Source organism: Trichomycterus rosablanca, chromosome 9, assembly GCF_030014385.1.
Source record: "Trichomycterus rosablanca isolate fTriRos1 chromosome 9, fTriRos1.hap1, whole genome shotgun sequence".
NCBI classification, from domain to species: Eukaryota; Metazoa; Chordata; class Actinopteri; order Siluriformes; family Trichomycteridae; genus Trichomycterus; species Trichomycterus rosablanca.
The window spans coordinates 3372635-3397517 of record NC_085996.1 but is presented as its reverse complement, the minus strand read 5'-3'; the positions used below and the strand labels follow the sequence as shown (position 1 = coordinate 3397517).

Genomic DNA, 24883 nt, shown 5'->3' with positions numbered 1-24883 from the left:
CTCCTGAAGGTCTCGTTTTACTTTAGAGCCACTTTTATTTCTTTTGTTTCTTTTTCATTAGACGTGAAGATTAAACTGTGCTCATTGGATTTAAATAAAGTCGACAGTCTTGCTTGAACAATGCGTGGTGTTTGAGTCTGAAACCTGAAGCAGGGTTACGGTTTAGACAAAAGTTTATGACCCTAGTTGGAGTGTGTAATGGTCCTGGGGGTTTCAGGTTTTAATAACACACTTCTTTGTGTAACATAAAAAATATAATAAATGTTATTTTTATTGATAGTTGAATACTAAAACTGTGAATCTTACAATCTGAAAGAACACCAAATTCATATCATATCAGTCACTTTCTGTTGAGGTAAAGTCTGTTAGTTGATTATTTCTCTCACCCAGGTAATCAAACTCACAGTACTAAATTTTAAATCAGTATAATGTTCATTGAATTAACAAAAATAATAACAGTTAATCAGTAAATTACATAACTAAGTGGTAATTATAGAAGTATAAATCTGTAGGTGAACTATTACTGGGAAATAATATATGATTATCTAGAGTGGATTGAATAGTGGGTAGAACCAGGAGGTTTAGAGCCTGATTGAAGCGTATAAAAAGGATTTGAAACCAAAGACTTCACCATGAGCACGTGAGACATGCGTACCTGTCGGCTGATGAAGGAAGTCTCTGCAGGAAGAGAACCGTAGTTGAATCACTTATGCTTATTTGAATTTATGGTTTAGTCCTTTAGCAGCATTCCGCTACATGGGCTAGTTTGATTGAGCCCATTACAAGTGCATGGACCAGTGGACCTAAAAAATCATTCTCGTTATAATTTTTGTGGAGTAGGGTGGTGGGGTGGTTGATTTGGCTTATGGGGGCATGTCTATCACATGACTAGAGGAGGAATGTAAAACAAGCCGATTTGTGCTTTAATCATGTGTTCTCCAGAACTGTCCACTTTTCTCTCAACAAGAACAGGTAAATAATGAGCGGTGTGTCTTTACTTTATTGAAAGAAGACAAAAGAAAATATCACATTTATCATTTGTGCACATGAATCATGTTACATATGTGATAAACAATAATGTAGAGAACATCTTCACTAAAAGTAAAATTTACTTCAGGTCACATCCAGGAAATAAACTTTTATTCTGTAAAACATAAATGAGTGGAGGGAATGATGATGAGATAAACTGAGATCACTGAGGTTTATTATTACATGTTTTCAGGTGTAAAAACAACTTAAACTGTGAAAACAAACTCTTTTCTCTGCATTTTTTTTAAGACGGCCAGAGCGGGGAGGAAAACCTCTAAAATGCACCTCAGACACAGATTGGTAGGAACCAGAGTCTCGTTATACTTGATGTGCTGCTCTTTAGGTTCTTTAGTACTTAACATGACTGTTGTGTGAATGTTGCTCACAAACATCTGATAATGAATCAGATTCATCATTTTGACCGAGTTTCTCCTTTCATCAGTGATGACCAGAATTTTACGTTCTCTACGTGCTTGGCTGTAGAACCTACTTCCTGATTCTTCCTCATCAGTTAGTGGTTTGTTGTACACCATGACATTTTCAGTTACAAAAAATGGGTACTCTTTGTTTTCCACCATGTTTCTAATTGAGATGTTCTCAAGAACCTTGTTTAACTCTTTCTCACTCCCATCACATTGTTTCATTGCCCAATTCACAAGAACTCGCTCCTGCACTTTCTTCTAAGCTTTTCATTGTCCTTGTTCGTAGCTGAAGGTGCAGAACTACTGGCTAAGGGGTTCTTTTCCCACCTCACATGCCTGTAAATGATTCGACGGGTTGTAGTCTGTGTTCCTCTGAAAAAACAAATCCAGTAAACTTAAAGGGAATGTAGTGTCGTTCATTACATCAAGGAACCACCCAAGTTCATCGTTGTTTTTAATCTTATCCATGTCATCAGCATAAAAACACACTCTTTTTCAGCTTCTTATTTTTCAGATAATCCTCCAGAGCCTTCATTTCACCTTGATCGAGCTTCTTCTCCAGGTCATCAATCAGATTCTGGCTGTTTTTGGGATCAGAGACCCATTCGTCCAGTTTGGCCATGGTGGATACAGACCTGAGATCTGTTTTAAATTTAGACAATTTTCAGATAGTAAAAAAATCATCAACATAAAACATTTATTGTAAGATAACTAATGCCAAGTTCACACTACACGACTTTCCGAGTTATCAGGTCGCTGTACAGTTCACACTACATGACTGGATCTCTTGTAACCGGGAGTCTTTCAGGTGTGTCTGTATTTCACACTACAGGACTGATCGGTGATAGGGGGTTTCACACTACACCATCTATCACCAACTGGATCACCAACTTCTCTGGTCTCCCAAACTACGTTTTGTCACGAAAACACACGTGAGAAGTGACAAGGGGTTTAATGATACCACGTCCAAAAATACACTCAACAAGTAGCGAGCGATCAAAGTTTGTGTGCTGATGTGCAGCGTAAAATCAAAGAGGAAAAATAAATGAATCTGAGTGGATTTGGCAACACGACCAGCATGGATTGTTCTATAGTGAGTTGGAGGTTAATAAATATTGTTTGCAATGCAGCGTGGGTGTTTTGTAGAGAACAATAAGGTCAGAAATACTGTAAAACTCGTGTGTGTGCTGATGTATTCTGATATAAACTATATTACACCCCTGTACCACCTGTTTACACTCCTCCCCTGCGTTTCCCCTCACACCAGATCTTGCGTTCTTATTGGCTGTTCAACACTCACTGCCAGTTGGGCAACTCAGATCAGATATCTGACATACTAGAAATCTCGCTTTGACGAAAGCCGAGTTGTTCCCGAGCCGGCAAATCTAGCGCTGACCAGTCGCGAACGAAAATCAGGGCAAAAATCGTGTAGTGTGAACCAGGCATAAACGCACATGTACACCTACAGTGCTGTAAGAACCTTTTGGCCCCCCGTCTGTTTGAAAGTCTCAGTTACTGTATGTTTGTCACACTGAATGATTTCAGCTAAAGAAATAAAACATGAAATGAAACAAGTTGAGGCGCAGAGAACTTCTGAATAGAATTGCTGTACAGCGTTCTCTTTGTGTAACAGAGTTTCAGGTTGTATTTCTCAAAGCAGAGGCGATTTTCTGAAGTACTCCCGAGCCTAAGTGGCTGTATTTATCACAGTATCATGACTGTTTCTCATGCAATGATATCTGATAGCCCATTTTGTCCAAAAGGATTCTTGAACAGGTTCGGTTCAGGCTTCTTAAAACCTTGGTGCTTTTTAAAGAACTGGTAGCGTTTCCACCAGTAATTGGGAGCCGCAATGCGTCATAAACAGTGGGCGTGGCATGAGAAAAGTAACAGTACTAACACAATGGTGTAGCAGGTAGATTACCTGTGAGTGTTTGTGCTGTTTTTATAATTATCTATTAATATAATGAACTATTAAAAGATTTAGAAGGCGACTAGGTGTGAGACGATTGGTGAACCATTTGAAGGTTTCGTACATTTAACAGTGACTTCCACCCTCGACCCTCGATGGACTGAGACTGAGAATACACTGAATCTTTTCACAATATTATGTAGGGTAGATGGTGAATGACCCAAATTATTTGCAATCTTGCTTTGAGAAATGTTGTTTTTGTACTGACTGGCAATTCCTAATAAAGTTTTGAAGTTTTGAGCCATGACAGAAGCCCCCAGTTATAATATTTATAATATTTTTGAACTTACTTAGTGCAGCCATAGCTACATTAGTCTGGATCCTGCACATAATGAAAAAAAAAATTCAATAAAATACAGACTAAACCATAAATACAGCATGAAAAAGAATTTGCTCCTTCCTGATTTATTTAATTTTAGCGTATTTGTTTAAATAATACAGTTCTTGTCTTGTACTGTATATAAAATCAAATGACCCAGTGTGGAAAAATCTGGTCCTCAGACTTGGCACAGTTTTTCCCCAAATACCCTGATACAACCCTCCTATTTCTGTCCGGGCTTGGGACCTGCGCTAAGATCGCAATCTCTGAATCCATGGTACATAAAACAAATCTTGTTTTTGGACTATTTTAATTGAACACAGGTTTAAAATTTTTTTTATCAAAATTGAAAAAAATTGTCAGTTTTCCCTCTGGTTTAACTTGGGTTTGTATTTGTGTGTGTGTGTGTGTGTGTGTGTGTGTGTGTGTGTGTGTGTGTGTGTGTGTGTGTGTGTAATAGAGAGGTTTTTTCTTCACAGTGTCTCAGTTAGGATTGAATTCTGTGCACTTTGGCGCCGGTTACACAGCAGCGCTGCCTCCTCCAACACGTGTGAAGTTCTCTGTAGATTTCCTGTGTGTGTGTGTGGGTGTATTTTACTTTAAAGTTTTACTATTTTTAAATCTATTTAACAAGTCTTGGTTTATTTAAACTTGCTTTCATGCTCTGGTCATTATTTTTGTCACACTAATGTCACAGAAAGCCAAACAGAATCGTCAATAATGTGTTTCAGGCATCCACATACTTTTTATTTGTTTTATTTCCAGCGACAGAATCAACACAAAAAAAACTTTAAGAACATGGAAAATATAAACATAAAACTGTAAACTTTTCAGCTAATCATATTTCTAGACTAAACAGAGTTTTTACTTTCCGTCTAATGAAAGTTATGCCTGGTTCACACTACACGACTTTTGCCCAGATTTTCTGGTCGGCGCTCGGGAGCAACTCGGCGTTCGCTCTGCGATTGAAACTCGACTCTCAATCGCTATGTGTGAACTACTCAACAACTCGATCCAAACGACTGAAGAGAGATATCTAGCATGTCAGATATTTGAATCTGAGTTGCCCGACTGGCAATGAGTGCTGTGTCAAACAGCCAATGGGAACGCAAAATACGGTGTGAGGGGAAACGCAGGGGAGGAGTGTAAACAGGTGGGACAGGGGCGTAATATAGTTTATATCAGAATACATCAGCACACACACAACCTTTACAGTATTTCTGACCTTATCGTTCTCTACAAAACACCCACGCTGCATTGCAAACAATATTTATTAACCTCCAACTCACTACAGAACAATCCATGCTGGTCGTGTTGCCAAATCCACTCAGATTCATTTATTTTTCTCTTTGATTTTACGCTGCACATCAGCACACAAACTTTGATCGCTCGCTACTTGTTGACGTGCATTTTTGGACGTGGTATCATTAAACCCCTCGTCACTTCTCACGTTTGTTTTTGTGACAGAACGTAGTTTGGGAGAGCAGAGAAGCTCGCCTGCGATTCCAGTTGGTGATAGATGGTGTAGTGTGTGAAACCCCCTATCACCCATCAGTCGTGTAGTGTAAAATACACACCGACCTGAAAGACTCCCGATTACAAGAGATCCAGTCGTGTAGTGAGAACTGTACAGCGACCTGACCACTTGGAAAGTCGTGTAGTGTGAACATAAGTAAACTTAAAACACCAATTAATCTTCATTATTAAACCTGTAGAGCTTTAAAAACACAAAGTTCTGATTTTAGAAGCTGTTGTTTGTGGTAAATCTTCACTTACCTTTCAGGTGGCTGGATTGTAGAGCTCAGAAGTAACTTCCTTATTCTATTATTCTCACACTAGTGGTGGGTGGATCGATCCAAATATCGATAGTATCGATACCAACGTTGGTACTGGAATCGGATCGATACCAACGTGATGGGATCGATACTTACGTTTCAGTTTTTTTCTCGGCTACATTCAGTACCTTTCTCCCGTTTTATCAAAAATTGGACTTGTGTGTGTGTGTGTGTGTGTGTGTGTTTGTGTGTGTGTGTGTGTGTGCAAACTAGAGCTGGGTGGTTCCTGAATCACCCGGGTTAATGATTCGAATCTTTGTACTGAATCAGGAATCACGAGTCTGAGATGTCAATGAACCTGGATCCTATAAGTCCTCTGACTGGCTGCTGTTAAGTACACAAGACCAGTGATCAGACTCACGGAAACACCGGGATGATTTGGCTGAACCGGCTTCACTCCAGTCCGTGAATCTCAGTAATAAGATAAATATTCTGATAAACAAGCGGTTAAACACACTGGTGTTCGTTATGTGGCTGATTTTATGCACGTTATTATTATTATTATTATTATTATTATTATTATTATTATTATTATTATTATCAGTAGTAGTGATGTAGATTAGTAATGCAGCATATTTCCTTGTAAGCAGAACAACAACAAAATATAGTTATATTATTATTATTATTATTAACATGCAAATGCTTACAGACTACTTAATTACTGTACCACTTAAGGAGTATCATAGCCCCCATGGTAATTTATTGACTGTTTGTTTTTGTGCCACTGTGGCTGCCTGACTGGGTGAAGTTAAAATGGCAATTTATTGTTGACCATCCCCCTTGAACCCTTGACCCATTAATATACCCATCTGATTGCTAGGTGAGTCCACCCCCCTCTCCCCCATGATCAAGATTCCACTTAGAAAAAAGTGTCAACTTGTCACTGACAGGAGAAGTGTGAGGAGACAAGAGAATTAAGAGAGAAGGATTTATTTACAGAAGACAAGAGCACGGAGGACAAGTGATATCTAGATGCATTTTCATGCAGTAAATCAATCGCAATCAAGATGTCAGTAAAGTGACTCAAGTGACTCAAATGACTCAAGTGAACCGGATCACATTACTGAGTGACTCAGATTAACCTGAGTCCATAAAATGAACCGAATTTAGCACCACTATCTTTTACATATTATGCCTGGTTCACACTACACGATTTTTGCCCTGATTTTCGCTCGGCGAAAACAAAAGAATATCACATTTATCATTTGTGCACATGAATCATGTTACATATGTGATAAAGAGTAATGTAGAGAACATCTTCACTAAAAGTAAAAATCATCAAAGCGTTTTGAAGATTGTACATTTACTTCAGGTCACATCCAGGAAATAAACTTTTACTCTATAAAACATAAATAAATGAACAGAATGATGTTCCACGTGCACTGAGATGAACTGAGATCACTGAGGTTTATTATTACTCGTTTGTTTTCTGGTGTGAAAACTTCTCTTTTCTCTGTTTTTTTTTTAAGACGGCCAGAGCGGGGAGGAAAACCTCTAAAATGCACCTCAGACACAGATTGGTAGGAACCAGAGTCTCGTTATACTTGATGTGCTGCTCTTTAGGTTCTTCGGGCCTTAACATGATTGTTGTGTCAATGTCACACAAAAACATCTGATAATTAATCAGATTCATCATTTTGACCGAGTTTCTCTTTTCATCAGTGATGACCAGGATTTTTTTGTTTGTCAATTTCTACTTTATTGTACTTCATGAGGTTTTTTTGTTCTTCAGTTAGTGGTTCGTTGTACACCATGACTTTTTCTGCTACAAGAAATGGGTACTCACTGTGTTCTACCACATTTCTTATTGAGATGTTCTCAAGAACCTTGCTTAACTCTTTCTCACTCCCATCACATAGTTTCATTGCCCAATCCAGAAGAACTCGGTGCTGTGTTTCCTTTCTTCTAAGCTTTTCATTGTCCTTGTTCAGAGCTGAAGGTGCAGAACTACTGGCTGAGGGTTCTTCTCCAACTTTTTATTTATTTTCCAACTCACAAATATGGTCATATTCTAGATGTCATCTGTTCTAATAATGGGATTGTCAGTAAATTCTCTGGGCACTCTACCGGCCTATCTGATCACCTCTTTATTTCCTTCTGTGCCTCCTTACCCGTTCCCAAGTCTCATCCCAAACTGCTACGTTCATACTGAAATCTCTCTGCTGCTGATCCCTCTTCCCTGTCTACTCTTCTTAGTGTGTCTCATTTCAATGACATCTGTTTACTTCACTCTCTCGATGAGGCTACACTATCATACAACACAACACTGGCAAGGATTTTTGACACCCTGGCACCGATTAAGTCCCGGTTTGTGCCTTCCTCTCATTCTGCACCCTGGTTCAACGGCGAGCTTCGTGCCCTCAAAACGTTGGGTCGGCGCCTAGAGCGGCGTTATAAGAAATCTGGCCTCACGGTTCATTTTTTGGCATTTACGGACCACGTGGCCGATTATAAAGCGGCCCTAAATAAAGCTCGCTGTTTGTACTACACTGAGGTGTTTAAAAAAGCTGGTCAAAATCCTAAACGGCTGTTCACCACAGTCAAAAAACTAGTATGCCCCCCCAGTGACCCAGTTGTCCCTTCCCCTGGTTTGTGTGAGGCCTTCCTTAACTTTTTTAGTGACAAGGTGTCAACTATCTATAGGGGGCTTCAGGGTGCACCTGCATATGCCCCATCCCATCTTTCGCTGGTGCCTGGTTCTGAACTTTTCTCTTTGTTCCTACCAGTTGATTTTGCTGAAGTTTCACAAATCATCACTAAGTCAAAGTCTACCACATCCGCCCGTCTAGACCCAATCCCTACCTTCCTCCTTCAGTCCTCTGTGCCTGCTTTTGCTGCCCCTATCTGTCACATGGTCAATTTATCACTTTCTTCTGGCTATGTTCCTCCATCATGGAAACTCGCTGCAGTCGAAAGAGTCGTGGCATCCCAGCTGCTTGATTTCTTAAATTCTAATCACCTGCTCGAAGATTTTCAATCTGGTTTCCGTCCATATCATAGTACAGAGACTGCATTGCTTTGCGTTTTAAATGACCTCCTTCTGTTCGCTGACAAAAGGCTGGTCTCTATGCTTCTACTTCTCGAACTCACTGCCGCATTTGATACTATAAACCACACTATTCTTCTGTCCAGACTGTCCAATATTGGTCTTTCCGGCCTGCCACTTGCATGGTTTAAATCATACCTCTCTGACAGGCAACATTTTGTGCAGCTAGGGTGCCATGTCTCAAATAATGCATACATACATCAGGGTGTGCCGCAGGGCTCGGTCCTTGGACCATTGCTATTTATTCTATACATCTCTCCCCTGGGTGAAATTTTCCGAAATCACGGGTTAAAATTCCACTGCTACACGGACGACACACAGATTTATCTTAGCCTTAGGCCCTCTGATCCCTTTCCTCCTACTGCTCTCTCCAGGTGTCTTCAAGATCTCATCCTATGGCTGCGGGTGAATTATCTTCAATTAAATACTGATAAAACTGAGCTTCTGTATATTGGCTCGAAAGCTGCACTTTCCTCTTTCTCTTGCCCTGTTCTTCTCATTGGGAACACCTCTGTTTTTCCTGCTGCTACTGCACGGAACCTTGGTGTGACAGTCGACCCTCTCCTAACTTTTCAGCCCTACATCCGCTCCATCACAAAGTCTGCTTACTTCCACCTACGTAACAATTCTCGTCTTCGCCCCATGATTTCACCTCAGACAGCAGAGCTTTTGGTCCATGCTTTTGTTACTTCTCGGCTGGACTATTGCAACTCACTGCTCTATGGTCTTCCTAACAAGTCGATACGCCCTCTACAACTTATTCAAAATGCTGCGGCCAGGATCCTCACATCCACTCGAAAACACGACCATATCACCCCGGTTTTGGAGCAATTGCATTGGCTCCCTGTGCATAAACGCCTCCAATTTAAAATACTACTCCTTACTTTTAAAGCCCTTCATGGACTTGCCCCGGTCTACCTCTACCATCTGCTGACACCTTACAAACCCAGGCGTTCACTCAGGTCCTCCAATGCTGGCCTGCTGGCCACACCTAGATTTAGGCTGTCAACCTTGGGTGGCAGATCATTTAGTGTGGCTGCCCCCACTCTGTGGAACGCTCTCCCTTCTTCTCTTCGCTCTGTCTCTTCACTTCCACAATTTACATCTCTGTTAAAAACCCATCTCTTCAATTAACTATGTTTTCTTTTGTACCTCACTGAACTGTTTATTGTTCGATGTAAAGCGACCTTGGGTATCTTGAAAGGCGCTATATAAATTTAAAGTATTATTATTATTATTCTCCCACCTCACACACCTGTAAATGATTCGGTAGGTCTGTGTCCTTCTGAAAAAACAAATCCAGTAAACCTAAAGGGAATTTAGTACCGTTCATCACATCAAGGAACCACCCAAGTTCATCGTTGTTTCTAATCTTATCCATGTCATCAGCAGTGAGACACAGGGTGTGTTCGAAAAGCTAGTGTGCTGTCTACATAGGCAGCATTTTACGTCATCCTGTGCGCGCTCCCGAGAAGGAGGCTGTTCGAAATCCTAGATGCCTTAAAATCCTCACTTCTGAGGCATCTTATTATTTCAATGTTATTTTGGCTCAAGAACGAGTGAGCTCCGACGCTGCCTTAGTGATCAAGACAATCCCAGCATTCATGGCTGACGGGGCGGAGAAACGAATGGAGTTATTTTCAAACGTAAATAAAATATTACTGATTTTTAACTTGTATAAACTTGTACCGAGTGTTTTTATTTGCAAGTTCGGGCTTGTCAGGAAATTTAACCGTTATCGGTACATGAAGGGAGATGTTATTGACGTTAGCGTGCTGTGCTACCTCAGTTTATTGGTTTTAATGGCAAGATGCTAAATGCTAAACGTGAAATGCTAAACCCGATGTTATCGCTATCTAAGTAGTGCGTTCGAATAACCTGCCTTTTAAGTCACTGACTTATTAGAATACTCTCTACTAAGTCAGCTGCCTATGTAGACAGTAAGACAGCAAGGCAGCTCCCTAGGTTTTCGAACACACCCACAGACTCTTTTTCAGCTTCATGTCTTTCAGATAATCCTCCAGACCCTCCATTATACCCTGAGCGAGCTTCTCCTTCAGGTCATCAATCAGGTTTTGGCTGATTCTGGGATCAGAGACCCATTCTTCCAGTTTGGCAGTGGTGGATACAGACCTGAGATCTGTTTCAAATTGGATAGTGAAAAACCATCAATATAAAACATTTATTTTTAATTGACTAAAGCAAACAGTAACTGACTGTTTCTCATGCAATATCTGAGGGCATGAAAGTCTCGTACATTTAAAAGTGGCTTCCAGCCTTGCCCTACATCGACTGAGATTGTGAGTTCCCTGAATCTTTTTACAATATTATGTAGGGTAGATGGTGAATGACCCACATTATTTGCAATCTTGCTTTGAGAAATGTTTTTTTTTAACTGACTGGCAATTCTGAATAAAGTTTAGAAGTTTTGAGCCATGGCAGAACCCCTCAGTTTTATTATTTATAATATTTATAATATTTCTGAACTTACTTATTGCACCCATAGCTTCGTCAGTCTGGATCCTGCACATAACGAGAAAAAAAATTAATAAAACTAAACTTTCCATGAATCCATGGTACATAAAAACAATAAAAATTTATTATATAAAAATCTTGTCTTTGGACTTTTTTAATTGCACGCAAGTTTTAAAAATGGAAATAATCGTTGTTTCACTGAACTGAGGTAGAATAGAGGTGATTCTTCACAGGGTGTCAGTTAGGATTGAATTCTGTGCAATTTGGCGGCCTCTGCCGGTTACACACAGCGCTGCCTCTTCAGACACGTGTGAAGTTCTCTGTAGGTTTCCTGTAGTTCGTGGGTGTGGGTTATTTTACTTTAAAGTTTTACTATTTTTAAATCTAATTAACAAATCTTGGTTTATTTAAACTTGCTCTCATGCTCTGGTCATTATTTTTGTCACACTAATGTTACAGAAAGCCAAACAAAAACGTCAATAATTAGTTTCAGGCGTCCACATACTTTTTATTTGTTTTTATTTCCAATAAGTGACAGAATCAACACAAAAAACTTAAATAAAAGGGAAAAATTTAACATGAAACTGTACATTTTGCAGCTAATCATATCTCTTGACTACATAGAATCTGTCTGATGTAAGTAAGTAAACTTAAAACAGTAAATAATCTCCATTATTAAACCTGTAGAGCTTTAAAAACACAAAGTTTTGATTTTAGAAGCTGATCTCTGTGGTAAATCTTCACTTACCTTTGTGGTGGTTGGATTGTGGAGCTCTGTGTTAGTTTACCGAGGTTCTTGTGACCCTCACTGCGGTTGGAATAATAAAGTGTGTGGACGTCATAATGAGGCAAAGTCCAACACTGCTGAAAACTACTGGAATCATATCATGACATGAGTGATAAAAAAGATAAAATGCTCAGTTTTATTCTTGGGATTTTATTAATATTAACAGCTGATCTTATACAGTGACTGAATTAGTGGAACATAAACTTTAAAACGTTCAGCTTCAGTTTTCTGTGCAGGACACCAAAGTACACAGTGGCAGCTTGGCAGTGGTGGGGCTTAAACCAGTGACCTTTTGATCTAGTACCTTTACTACTGAGCTACCACTGCCCTGTCAAACCTAAAAAAACATAAAAAATGAGATTTCTTTTCTTCTTTCGGCTGCTCCTGTATGTAGGAGTCGTGTGTGATTAAAAACCCTGGTACGATGTTCTTCTGTTGGAATGCGGTCTCAGAAGGTTGGAATGATTTTTTCAGTCTGTCTGATATTAAAAGTAGTTTGATTTGAAACTTCTGTGTGACAAATATGCAAAAATAGGAGAAATTTTACAGCTTTGTGCAGGTATTGTTTTAAAAATCAATAAAAGAAATAAAAAAACAGTAAATATTTTTTTTCTGAGTATTTTCAGCACAGACGTCCTTAATCAGCCAGTCGACGAGTGTGGAAACAAAACAATGGATTAAAAAACATTCATGATCGGGGCTGCAGTGTGAAGCCGTGAACGTTAAAGACTCAAAATATTGAGAAATAATCAAAATCTTGGATTATATCTGAACAAATGGACGTATTTTCCCAGCGTAAGATGACAGTTTGGGTTTGTAACCTAGGCAAAACTCCTGTTCCATGTACTGTTCTCTGATCCTCCACAAATACACTAACGAGGATTTTCTTTCCGCCCTTGGATCGTTTTCAGATACGAGTCCAGTCTTTCTTTTCTTTGAATATTTTTGAACACAGCGAGAGCAGGAGCGAACACCTCCAGGATGCTCCTCAGGCAGCGATTTACAGGAACCTCGGACTCCTCAAAGCCGATCTGCTTCTCTTTAGGCTCTTTAGAACCTAAGAGGACAGTTTTCTGAATGTCACACACAAACATCTGATAATGGATCAGACTTGTGGTCTCTGTGGAGTTCTTCTTCTCATCCTTCACGACGATGATCTGTTCTTCACCAGTTTGTGGGTTCTTAAACACTGTGATGTTTTCAGCTATGAAGAACGGGTACTCGCTGTGTTCTACTACGTGTTTTACTGAGATACGGTCGAATAATTTCTTGAACTCCTCCTCACTGCCGCTGCATTGATTCATTAACCAGTTACAAAGCACAGTGCCGTACTGCTCGATTCTTCTGTTCGGCTGTCCTTCCACGTTCCTCCTCTTCTCTCTTTTTGGTTTTGGGTTCTTTAATGAAGACATGTTGGAGCAGTTGGCTTTCTTAAGCTCTTCACCCGTGTTCCTTAGTGTGTCCGTGCGTTTTTCTAGCCGTCCACCATCTGCGGACTGTAGTTGAAGGTCTCGGCTCCAAGTACTAGGGGGAACGTCTTCAAGCTTTGGAAAAATGATCATTCCTTGTGGTCCATCCGGCTCATCAAAATCATCTCCATGATTGTAACTGCTCTGCTGCTTATCTTCTGGCTCCAAACCTTCCACAACCAGACCACCGCTCTTTCTTCAAATGAGGTATCGACTTTGTCCTGTAGCTTGGACTGTAGCTGGACAACTTGCTCTTTTTGGCAAACAGAGGAACATTAAAAAAGGTTTTGAGAGGATGTTTGAGGAGGACAGTCAGTGTCGTCCATTTCCTGCTTTTCTTTTAATTCCCTGGTTCCTCCACTGCTTCTGACAGCTTGCTGAATCTGATCTGCGTTTTCTGTTGGGTGTGGAACGTCCGCTTTGAAGTCTAGGTCTGCGCTTTTGGACTCGTAATCCGTGACCTCCATGTTGTGTGTGTGACTGACATCAGTGACACCTTCACATATGAACACGTCCTCATTTGGGAACACAGTGTGAGGAAACACTCTGCTATTAAAACTTGAGCTGCATGAAGATCCGTATCCACTGCTGTTCAAATCATCTGCATTATGGTTTATGGAGTCGTCGTAATTACTGTACTGTTCAGGCTTTTTCTTGGCTGTTGAGGCCTTACTTCTGACCTTCTCAAAAAAGTGGTCAAGTGTATTTTTAGGAAATTTGGCTCCTTTAACGTCTGTAAGAAATGAACGAAGATCTTTTCTCTGTCTGATCTCGTTGATCTCTTTAGCAGTGAGACACAGACTCTTTTTCAGCTTTATGTCCTTCAGATAATCCTCCAAACCCTCCATTTCACCCTGAGCAAGCTTCTCCTTCAGGTCATTAACCAGTTTTTCACTGATTTTAGGATCAGAGACCCAGTCGTCCAGTTTGGCCATGGTGGATAAGGTCTTGAGATCTGTTTCAAAACCACACAAAGTTGTTGTTAATAAAATACACTTACATTTCCTGACTTGGTAGAGCATTTAAACAATTAATCATTAAAGATCAAATTAACAAAAATGTCAATGTGTGTGTTTACCAATTAATGTAAAACATTTACTAATAAAAAATCTTAAATGTCAGAATTGCAGCAATTTAATTCCACATCCGACTACAATCGACAGAAATCTTCAAAAGTAATAATAATAATAACAGTAATAATAATAGTAATAATAATAATGTTTTGATTATATAGCACCTTTCACAGTCTCAAGGTCACTTTACAGTAGAGGGAAAAACCAAAATACTGACTAAAAAGAAAAGTCTAGAGATTTAAAAAAGTGATATAAGAACAATCTTGGGGTGGAGAGTTTCAGGGCTTAGGAGCAACAGCACTGAAAGATCTGCCACCCTTGAGGACAGTTTAGTCAGAGGCGTAGAGAGGAACCTTCCACCGGAGGACCTTAAGGAGCGAGAGGGAGTGTAGGGGTGTAAGAGCTCTTAAACAAAAGCTGGGGCCAGACCATGGAGAGCTTTAAATGTAAGAAACAGAATTTTGAATTTGATGCATGATGTGATTGAAAGCCAGTGCAATTCTCTGATTTCAAACAGTGAAAGAGAAACTGGGAAAAAAACAGAGAAAAGACGAAAAGCAGATGAGAAGTGGCAGCAAGATGCGCACAACATACTCTGAACTCAGTACCTGGTGATGTTTGGAGATCACAATCTGTTTCATCCATGGCTTCATGGTTCTGGATTCTCTGTCTTTTTTCCTATGTGGGTTCACCAGAGAGAAAATGTGACTCTAATACAATTCTAAATGTCTATAAATCCCAGAGTTACAAACAGAACCGAAGCTTTCACCACGTTACTCACTCTCGAGTGGCTCGGTTCCGGAGTCTCTGTCTTTTCTGCTTTAAAATAAAAAGAACATGAATAACTGAGAATTCAGAAAATGTTCCATCTTTTTAATCTTCAGGATGAATCACACCGCATGAAGCTACTTACCCAGATCTTCCATCACATGAGACTCGTGTCTCTTCAGCCATTCTAATGTTAATTCATAGGCCTTACTGCTGTTCAGATGCTTATAAACTGTCCTCATCTGCTCCTCTTCTGGTTTCTGGCTACTGATCTCATTCAATGCTTCCTTAGAAATCACTTCCTTCTCAAGCAGACAATCAGCCAGACCGTTTACGCTCTTCACTCGGCCCACGATTTCACTCCTGTGGACCTTCAGGAACCGTTCGGCGGGGGACGCCATCTTCACCTGTTCAAAATCAACCACAATGTCGGTGCACTTTTTTATATTGAAGCATCTGTAATGGTTAAGTGGGTCAAACTGGTTAAGAGTAAGTCAGCATGAATCGAGCTTCAGCAACATTCACACCAAACTCCTCGCCCTGTGTCATGATGGACCTCACTCTCTCGATCTAAATAAATCTGAATCGTGAACTGGTTCTGTTCAGGCTTTTAAGAATCTCTGTACTATTCTGAGAACCGCCGGTGCTATTGGACCCGAGGATGTGTCACCAGCAGACGGGGCGCTGCACAATGCACGGCTGGAGTAAACATGAGCAAGAAGCCGAAGGAGTGCATAGATTACCTGTGAGGATTTGTGCAGCTGTTACAGATGTACAGGTAGTATGGATCAACTATTTGTGATAAGAGAACGTTCTTGTTCCTCTACAGCCTGACACGCCCTCAGATGTTGGCACGGCATGTTGAAGACAAAAAAGAGTGATTAGGTTTACAAACTAAAACACTGTTTGAAAATGGCTGTTTGTGCACAGAAATAAAGGAAAGGCCCTTCACCATACTGTTGCTATAAATATGAGAATATTTTATTTATTTGATGTTATTGATGTATAACTGATGTGCCTGTTAGAACCGTTAAAGAGTGAGAACAGCAAAAAAATCAGATTGTCCTATTTTCTATGCAAAATACTAATTCACTGGGCAAATGGCAGGAAACACCCTGGACAGGTCGCCAGTCCATCACAGAACACACACACACACACACGAGTAAATTTTGCAGCTCCAGTTGTTTTTGCGTGTGTGAGAGAAAACCCGGAGAACCTGATGGAAACCCACACTGACCCCTGCTCACCCAGCCTGCTAAGAAATCGAACCCAGGACTTTCTTGCTGTGACGCAACAGCACTACCCTTTGCGCCACTCTGCCACAAAAAATAATAATTTTGTTCATTGTTTATTACATGAATGTAACTGTTGGGTAGAAATGGCGTCAGTATAAACAAAATATGTCTTTTTCTCCACTTAGGGCTGTAATTCATGTTATTATCACAGTTCAGCAATATTCTTTTACATTAGATCAGTGCTTTTAGATCAGTGTTTCCTGTTTACATGGTTTCTTTCTAATAACACTGTGATATACAGCATCATAACTAACAAATGAATAGTTACATAAATAAATGAATCACTGAATATAAGGAGATGCACATTAATAGTCCAGAATTTTATCTTCAGGGGCAGTGATAGCTCAGTGGTTAAGGTACTGGACTAGTAATCAGAAGGTTGCCGGTTCAAGCCCCACCACTGCTAAGTTGCCACTGTTGGGCCCCTGAGCAAGACCATTAACCTCAACTGCTCAAAATCATGTTCAGGTCATAATTGTGAGTCGCTTTGGATAAAAGTGTCTGCTAAATGCCGAAAATGTAGATAAGAATCGTGTTTTTGGTGCAAGATATAAACTTTCACTTTCAGTTTAGTAACACATTTATTCATTATATTAGTTTAAGCATATTTTACACGACAGTGTTAATAAATTATTATTAACACGTAATAAATTAACAATAATAAATGTTTCATTTTGCAGCCGTAATAAAGAAAAGCATTTCTCACATCAGCAGCGTGAATATTAAACGTTCTTACCTGGCGGAGATCAGACTGTAGAGCAAAGAGGAAATGCCCTGCTCCTGATTGTGTCAGATAGAATAAAGGTAAAAAATGTCACACAGAGAGACGAACTTCAGACTCGTGTCAGGACTCGTCACGTGTGGGAGGAGAAACCAACATGGAACCTTCATTCATTTCTTTATTCAGACCTTCAACTGCTTTAGGGACAACTGTTTGAGGGACAGTGGTAGCCTAGTGGGTAGAGCTTTGGACTATCAACCGGAAGATTGGTGGTTCAAATCCAGGCTCTGCTATTCAGCCACTGTTGGGTCCTTGAGCAAGGCCCTTAACCCTGTCTGCTCCAGGGGTGCTGTATGATGGCTGACCCTGCGCTCTGACCCCAGCTCCCTGTACAACTGTATACGTATATATGACAAATAAAGTATATCTTCTTTTCATTGTCAGAGTCACAGTGGGTCAGGCACCATGCCCGGACACTGTGTGCAAGACATAAATGCGCTCTTTTAATAAAATGTGCTCCAATTCTCACAAACTCCAAAATCATGGAGGGGCACCACATACTAACGTTGGTTTTGAAAAAAAATGACCAACATGCTCATGATCAAATGTCCATATAGTTTCGACCACAGAGTATTTAATGGTATTTTTTTTCCTGTGAGTGAATTACTGTAATGCATACTTTAACCACAAAAACACACTGTTGTTTTTGGAAAGAATTACCAGTGAGGAGCAGGATTGGTGCTGTGGACTACTAACCGGGGTGCTTACACAGCATTGAAGACCCCGTCCACTTTTTATAGTCCCGTCTTCTCTCACCCAGCAGATTAGCGACTGATTTTGTCCGCTGCACCGCCTGCACTGCCGATTGTGCCTGCTAAGGGGCACCCAGACGACCGGTAACAATACTAATAATTGTGTAAACCAACGTGACATCAACAATGAAGTGATGTCAACAGTCTGTCTGTGGTACGAGAGCTACAGCTTGTCACTGTTAGAACTGATCTACCTGTTGAACATAAATGATGAAGTGTATGAACAACAAAAACTACAAACTGAATAATGAAAAACACTTTATTTTAATATAATTTGCAGACATTTTAAAATAAGTCAACTGTAATCAGGAAAATAAATCAGTAATTATACTGCAAACAACAAAAAGCATCATTTTTAATAAGCATAAAGCATTATATAACTTTGAGATCAAAGTTCGAATCTCAGCTGTGCTACTGACCGGCCAAGGTGGCTGCACAGGCACACGACTGGCTGGGTGTCTGTAAGTGGAAGGGACAGTGGTCAAGCGCTGCAGCAACACCCTCTGCTGGCCAGTCACGGTGCCTAACCCCATTCCCAAAGATATCATATTGCAGCGGCAGCTGTAAGTGACCCCACCTGACCTTTGTCCTTCCAAGTGGGTGGTGGCATTGAAGGTGATTATAACTCGTTTAATGAATACTTTCGTGTTTCATTTAGTTCTGCTTTAAGAAAATGTTTTAAAAATTCTGTACAATTAAATGTGACCGGATGGCTTCGGATCTTTGCACGTTTTCAAATCAGAGAGTACAGCTTTTTCTTTTGCTGGATGTTTTTGTACACAGCAAGAGCAGGAACAAAAACCTTTGAAATGCACCACAGATACGGGTCTATAGTGAAAGACCTGTCGATGCTCCTCTCTTCCTCTTGAGGACCTAAGACGATCGTCGATGGAATGTCACACACGTACATGTGATACTGGAGCAGAGTTTGTGTGTCGATTGAGAACTTTTTCTCATCAGTGAGGTAAATCATTTTATTTACACCAGTTTTTGGGTTCTTATAGTTCATGACATTTTCAGCCTTTAGAAACGAGTACTCGCTGTGTTCCACAACATCACTGATCAATATACAATCAAATACTTCCTTTATCTCCCCCTCACTGCCGCTGCATTGTTTCATAGCCCAGTTACGGAGCACAATGTCCCGCTCCGTCATTTTCTTCATCTTCTTCAGCTTATTTTCCTTCAGCACTTTCTTTCTGTTATTGTTTCTTTTCTTGGTCTCATTTAAAGGTGTACTTTGGTTTAAGGGTTGACCTGTAATGTCTGTAGCAAATAGTTTTGAAGAACTTTCAGCATGACCCAGTGACTACTTTATCTTGATCCTTCACTGCACCAGTCACAGAACTCACAGCTGGATCACTAAACCTACTGTAAACAGACGTGGGGTTAAAACGCTCATTTGGTTCATACACGTTCTCTTGTATGTCCATGTTTTCCTCTAGCCGTGCATCATCTCGACCCTCAGACTGGAGCTGCATGACTGATGTGTTTTGAAAACGGGATGAAAATTAAGTTTTACTGTGATTTGCTTCAAACAGACCATCAGGCTGCAGAGGCTTTAAAGAATTTTTGTAAAACTGCATATTTGGTTCACTGACCGTCTCCTGCACATCCATGCTTTCTTCTACTGGTTGTAGCTGGCACTGCTGGCCATCAAGAACATCTGGATGATTTAAGATAGCAGAACTATTTCTTTCTTTGAACTTAAGATCTTGCAGCCCCTCATTTTGCATGAGCTCATCCACTACAGCAGGTAGAGGGGTACCATAATGCTTATTCTGGCCCTGATGGCCATCAAGGACATGTGGATGATTCGGGACATCAGAAGCACTTCTTTCATTTAAGTTAGGATCTTGCAGTCCCTGGTTTTGCATTGGGCCACCTGCTACTGCAGGTAGAGAGGTACCGTAATGCTTATTCTGATCAACATCAAGAACATCTGGATGATTTGGGACATCAGAACCACTTCTTGCTTGTAACTTAAGATCTAGCAGTCCCTTGTTTTGCATCAGGAAATCTGCTAATGCAGGTAGGGAGGTACAGTGACGCATATTCTGATCATAATCATGATTGTCTGGAAGATTCGGGACATCAAAATTATTTCTTTCTTTGAACTGAAGACCCTGCAGCCCCTCAGTTTGCATTAGCTCATCCACTACTGCAGGTAGAGAGGTACCGTCATGCTCATTCTGTTCACCATCAAGAACATCTGGATGATTTGGGACATCAGAACCATTTCTTTGTTTGATCTTAAGATCTTGCAGCCCCTCGTTTTGCATTGGCTTATCCACTACTGCAGGTAAAGAGGTCCCATAACACTGATCAACATCAAGAACATCTGGATGCTTTATGACATCAGAAGCACTTCTTTCTTTACACTGAAATTCTTGCAGCCCCTCATTTTCCATTGGCTCGTCCACTACTGCATGTTGAGAGGTAGCGTAATTCTCATTCTGATCACCATCAAGAACATCTGGATGCTTTAGGACATCTGAACCATTTCTTTCTTTGAACTGAAGATCTTGTAGCCCCTTGATTTGCAATAGGTTGTCTGCTACAGCAGGTAGAGAGGTACCATAACACTTACTCTGGCCCTGATAGATATTAAGAACATCTGGATTATTTGGGACACCAGAAGCACTTCTTCCTTTGAACTGAATATCTTTTTGTTCCTTGTTTTGCATTGGCTTATCCACTACAGCAGGTAGAGGGGTACCGTAATGCTTATTCTGATTATCAACAAGAACATCTGGATGATTTAAGATATCAACCTTTCTTTCTTTAAACTGAAGATCTTGCAGCCCCTCGTTTTTTATTGGGTCATCTGCTACAGCAGGTAGAGAGGTACAATAATTCTCATTCTGGTCCTGATGACTGTCAAGAACATCTGGATGCTTTATGACATCAGAACCATTTCTTTCTTTACACTGAAGTTTTTGCAGCCCCTTGTTTTGCATTGGCTCGTCCACTACTGCATGTGGAGAGGTATCGTAATGCTCATTCTGATCACCATCAAGAACATCTGGATGCTTTATGACATCAGAACCTCTTCTCTCTTTGAACTGAAGATCTTGCAGTCCCTCGTTTTGCATCAGGTTGTTTGCTACAGCAGGTAGAGGGGTACCGTAATGCTCATTCTGTTCACCATCAAGAACATATGGATGCTTTGGGACATCAGAACCATTTCTTTCTTTGATCTTAAGATCCTGCAGCCCCTCATTTTCCATTGGCTCGTCCACTACTGCATGTGGAGAGGTAGCGTAATTCTCATTCTGATCACCATCAAGAACATCTGGATGCTTTAGGACATCTGAACCATTTCTTTCTTTGAACTGAAGATCTTGCAGTCCCCCGTTTTGCATCAGGTCACCTGCTGCTGCAGGATGAGAGGTAACATAATGCTCATTCTGGTCCTGAAGGATATCAAAAACATCTGGATGATTTAGGACATCAGAACCACATCTTTCCTTACACTGGAGTTCTAGCAGCCCCTCATTTTGCATCGGCTTATCCACTACTGCATGTAGAGAGGTACCGTAACACTTATTCTGATCACCATGAAGAACATATGGATGCTTTGGGACATCAGAACCACTTCTTGCTTTGATCTTAAGATCTTGCAGCCCCTTGTTTTTCATTGGCTCGTCCACTACTGCATGTAGAGAGGTACCAAAACACTTATTCTGATGACCATCATAAAAATTTTTCTCAGATCTCGGAACATCTGATATTTGAGGTGTATTCTTAAACTGTACCTCCTGCAGGTCCTCTGTTGGTAGAAGTTTATCTTTCTCCTGGACCACTGTTGGTTCACATGTCTGTAATGATCGAGAACCAAGCTCCTCTGCTGGCGATACACAGCCCAGATCAGCGTTTTTGGACTCACTGTCGCTAGTTTTCTTCTCACTACATGGAACGCCAGTGACTATTGGGTGACTGATGGTATGAAGGCTTGTCACAACCTGTAACTGATCATTAGTTTGTGACAGTGAGCGGTCAGTCAAGCTAAATGACGATCCATATCTACTGCTGCCTGACTCTTCTGCATTTATCTGCATGAACTCTTAATCATCATCATTTTCTACCAACATCGATACTTTTGCAGCTGTAACGTGGTCTTTGTCCTTTTCAAAAAACAACCCTAACATCGATTTAGGAAATGTAGCTTTTTCTCTGTTCGAGAAACAACTTTAGTTCTTTTTTACGACTGATCTCGTTAATCTCTTTAGCAGTGAGACACAGACTCTTTTTCAGCTTCTTATCCTTCAGAGAATCTTTCAAAGCCTCAATTTCACCCTGTTTGAGCTTCTTCTCCAGGTCATCAATCAGTTTCTGGCTGTTTTCAGGATCAGAGACCCAGTCTTCCAGTTTGGCCATGGTGGATAAGGTCTTGAGATCTGTTGAAATGTAGATAATGTAGTTGTTTACACAGTGTATCAGATTTTCATTTGTACACTGGCTACTGCAGTTGAAGGTCAAAGCTTTGCAAACACTGGTAGGGAACACATTATCGTAAAAAGGAATTTGTGTCCTTACTGGTTTATTTTATTTTTGCATATTTGCAACTTTTAGTTTTTTTGCACCTCTTAAAAAAGTGTAATATAAGACAAGGGGCAGATAATTTGTCACAGCACACATATCATGACAGTACTACACTTTAAATAATTTTCTGCAATGGTTTCTTTTCTTTGACCGAATTATTGAAACCCAAACCCTGAATTTGATGCGTATAACACATTCCAATAAAAGTTACAGAATGTTGAAGTGGAGAAGGGTTTTGGGACTTAACAAAGATACAAGTTACCATCAAGGCATCTTTTCTTTGGAAGTTCGTAGTTATTTAAGCACGGTGATACCAGGCCTCATTCTGCCTGCACTACAACAGTGCGGCTTCCTAGACACAGAGTGTGTGTGTGCTTGACCAGCCTGCCTGCAGTCCAGATCCACAAGAAACACTGCAACAATCAGTGTCCTCAGTTCCAGACGCATTAAAAAGTCTCATTAATAAAAATGCTGATGGGACTTGGTAGGGAACACACCCCCGTCCTGACTTTTTTGGAGTTACAGCATCAAATTCTAAACGTGTTTCTATTTACAAACTAGAATGAGGTTGATCAGTGAAACATTAAGAATCTTTTCTTTGTACTTTTATCAGTTAAATAAAGATTTAAGGGAAGTAACACATCACACATTCTTCTTTTTACTGTCATGTATTAAACGTGACCCGTCTGTGTTGCTCAATTACAGATTAATAAATGATTGCCGTAGTTTTGAATTTTTTTATTGTCGTCCTGGTCAGGGTCGCGGATGGTCTGGTTTCACCAGGAAAGACTGGGTGCAAGGCAGGAATACCCTGGATGGGATGACGACATTAAAGCATTAATAGATTTTAGTGGGTTAGTAAGAATTTAGTTTTTACTTACTTGGAGAATTATTGAGACGGTTATCTGGTTCATCCACGCCGTCCTCTGTTTGACTCCTAAACCTCTTCCCTGTGTAAACATATAAGGAAAAATAACACACACACAGAAAAATCACAAATACCTTCAAATCATCAAGCAAGACCTTAATATACCTAAAAATGACTAAATGTATAAAGGTATTTTAATGATTTACTTTAAGTGTTTCAGCCAAATCAGTTATATGAAATAAATAATGTCTGGAAAAGAGTAGGGCTGGGTATCGCCACTAATTTCCTGGATCGATTCGATTCGATTCGATTCACAAGGTCCCGATTCGATTCGATTTCGATTCAACACATTTAGGCATATTTGAGTTACATTAACAGGTTTTGTTTAAATATGTACAGATGTTCAGAGAACGAATGTGCTAATTGTACAAAGAACATAATATTTTCATTATTAAAAATATTTGTGTATTTTGTTTACATAAATAATTACTCCAAAACAGAAAACAGTAACATTCATTTTTTATTATTATTTTATATGTCTGACACGCTACAACATTGTAAATGTAATGTAAACATACACCTGGCTGTTGAACAGCTTATGCCAAGTTTACACGACACGACACTCTGATTAACACCTGGTCGCTGTAATGTTCACACTACACGACTGATCGGCGATGGGGGTTTTTACACTACACCATCTATCACCAGGGGGAATCACAGGTGAGCTTCTCTGCTCTCCAAAACTACGTTCTGTCACGAAAACACACGTGAGAAGTGATGAAAGGTTTAATGATACCACGTCCAAACATGCACATCAACAAGTAGCGAGAGATGAAAGTTTGTGCGCCGATGAAATAAATGAATCTGAGTGGATTTGGCAACACGAGCAGCATGGCTTGTTCTATAGTGAGTTGGAGGTTAATAAATATTTTGTTTTGTAGAGAACGATCAGGTCAGAAATACTGTAAAACTCGCGTGTGCTGATGTATTCTGATAGAAACTATATTCCGCTCCTGAACCACCTGTTTACAACCTCGCCCCTGTGTTTCCCCTCGCTGTTTCTCACATTGATTGAGAGCCGAGTTTTGATCGCAGAGCGAACACCGAGTTCCTCCCGAATCCAGCACCGACCCGTCACCGAGCGAAAATCAGGGCTAGAATCATGTAGTGTGAACCAGGCATAACTTGAGCTTCTGCCATGCTGAACTGATGTGCAGATCAGATCTCGTTGCGCAAAAAAAAGACCGCTACCAGTCTGTGGGTCATTTATTACTGGGCCGCACAGAAAGAAAAAATAATTAGAGACGCTACAATAGCAATGAAAACACTGCGCCAATTTTCAACACACTTCAGGCGCTATTGCCTCCTATCACCACTAGGTGGGAGCTGCGTCTTGTTGCATTGAAAAAAGCTGATTTTCCATTATTGTGAGTTAGTTATTACACAG

At 40.3% G+C, this 24883-nt stretch overlaps 1 protein-coding gene across 5 annotated transcripts; it reads right to left on the bottom strand.

Annotated features, from left to right (window-relative positions):
- Positions 1-980: 980 nt before the first annotated feature.
- On the bottom strand, positions 981-17229 carry LOC134320301 (uncharacterized). 5 transcript variants are annotated; one of them, XM_063001650.1, is made up of 8 exons: positions 15939-17229; positions 15341-15602; positions 15209-15246; positions 15036-15105; positions 11847-14309; positions 11115-11146; positions 3714-10763; positions 981-2996 (listed from the first exon to the last, which is right to left on the bottom strand). In XM_063001650.1, the coding sequence occupies exons 2-5, from the start codon at positions 15594-15596 to the stop codon at positions 13630-13632; spliced, it is 1044 nt and encodes a 347-aa protein (XP_062857720.1). In that variant the 5' UTR covers positions 15597-15602; positions 15939-17229; the 3' UTR covers positions 981-2996; positions 3714-10763; positions 11115-11146; positions 11847-13629. The 5 variants fall into 5 exon arrangements, with proteins under 5 accessions (XP_062857720.1, XP_062857721.1, XP_062857723.1 ...); XM_063001651.1 differs by having other exon boundaries at positions 3714-3745; XM_063001653.1 differs by having other exon boundaries at positions 981-2093; positions 3714-3745.
- Between the last annotated feature and the right edge of the window lie 7654 nt (positions 17230-24883).

Excerpts from the sequence above, each read along its gene's own strand:
- LOC134320301 (XM_063001650.1), bottom strand. The coding sequence starts at position 15,596 with ATGGCGTCCCCCGCCGAACGGTTCCTGAAGGTCCACAGGAGTGAAATC. Across the intron at positions 15,247-15,340 it reads TCATGTGATGGAAGATCTGG|CAGAAAAGACAGAGACTCCG; the intron begins GTAAGTAGCTTC and ends TTTATTTTAAAG. Across the intron at positions 15,106-15,208 it reads CGGAACCGAGCCACTCGAGA|GAAAAAAGACAGAGAATCCA; the intron begins GTGAGTAACGTG and ends GAACCCACATAG.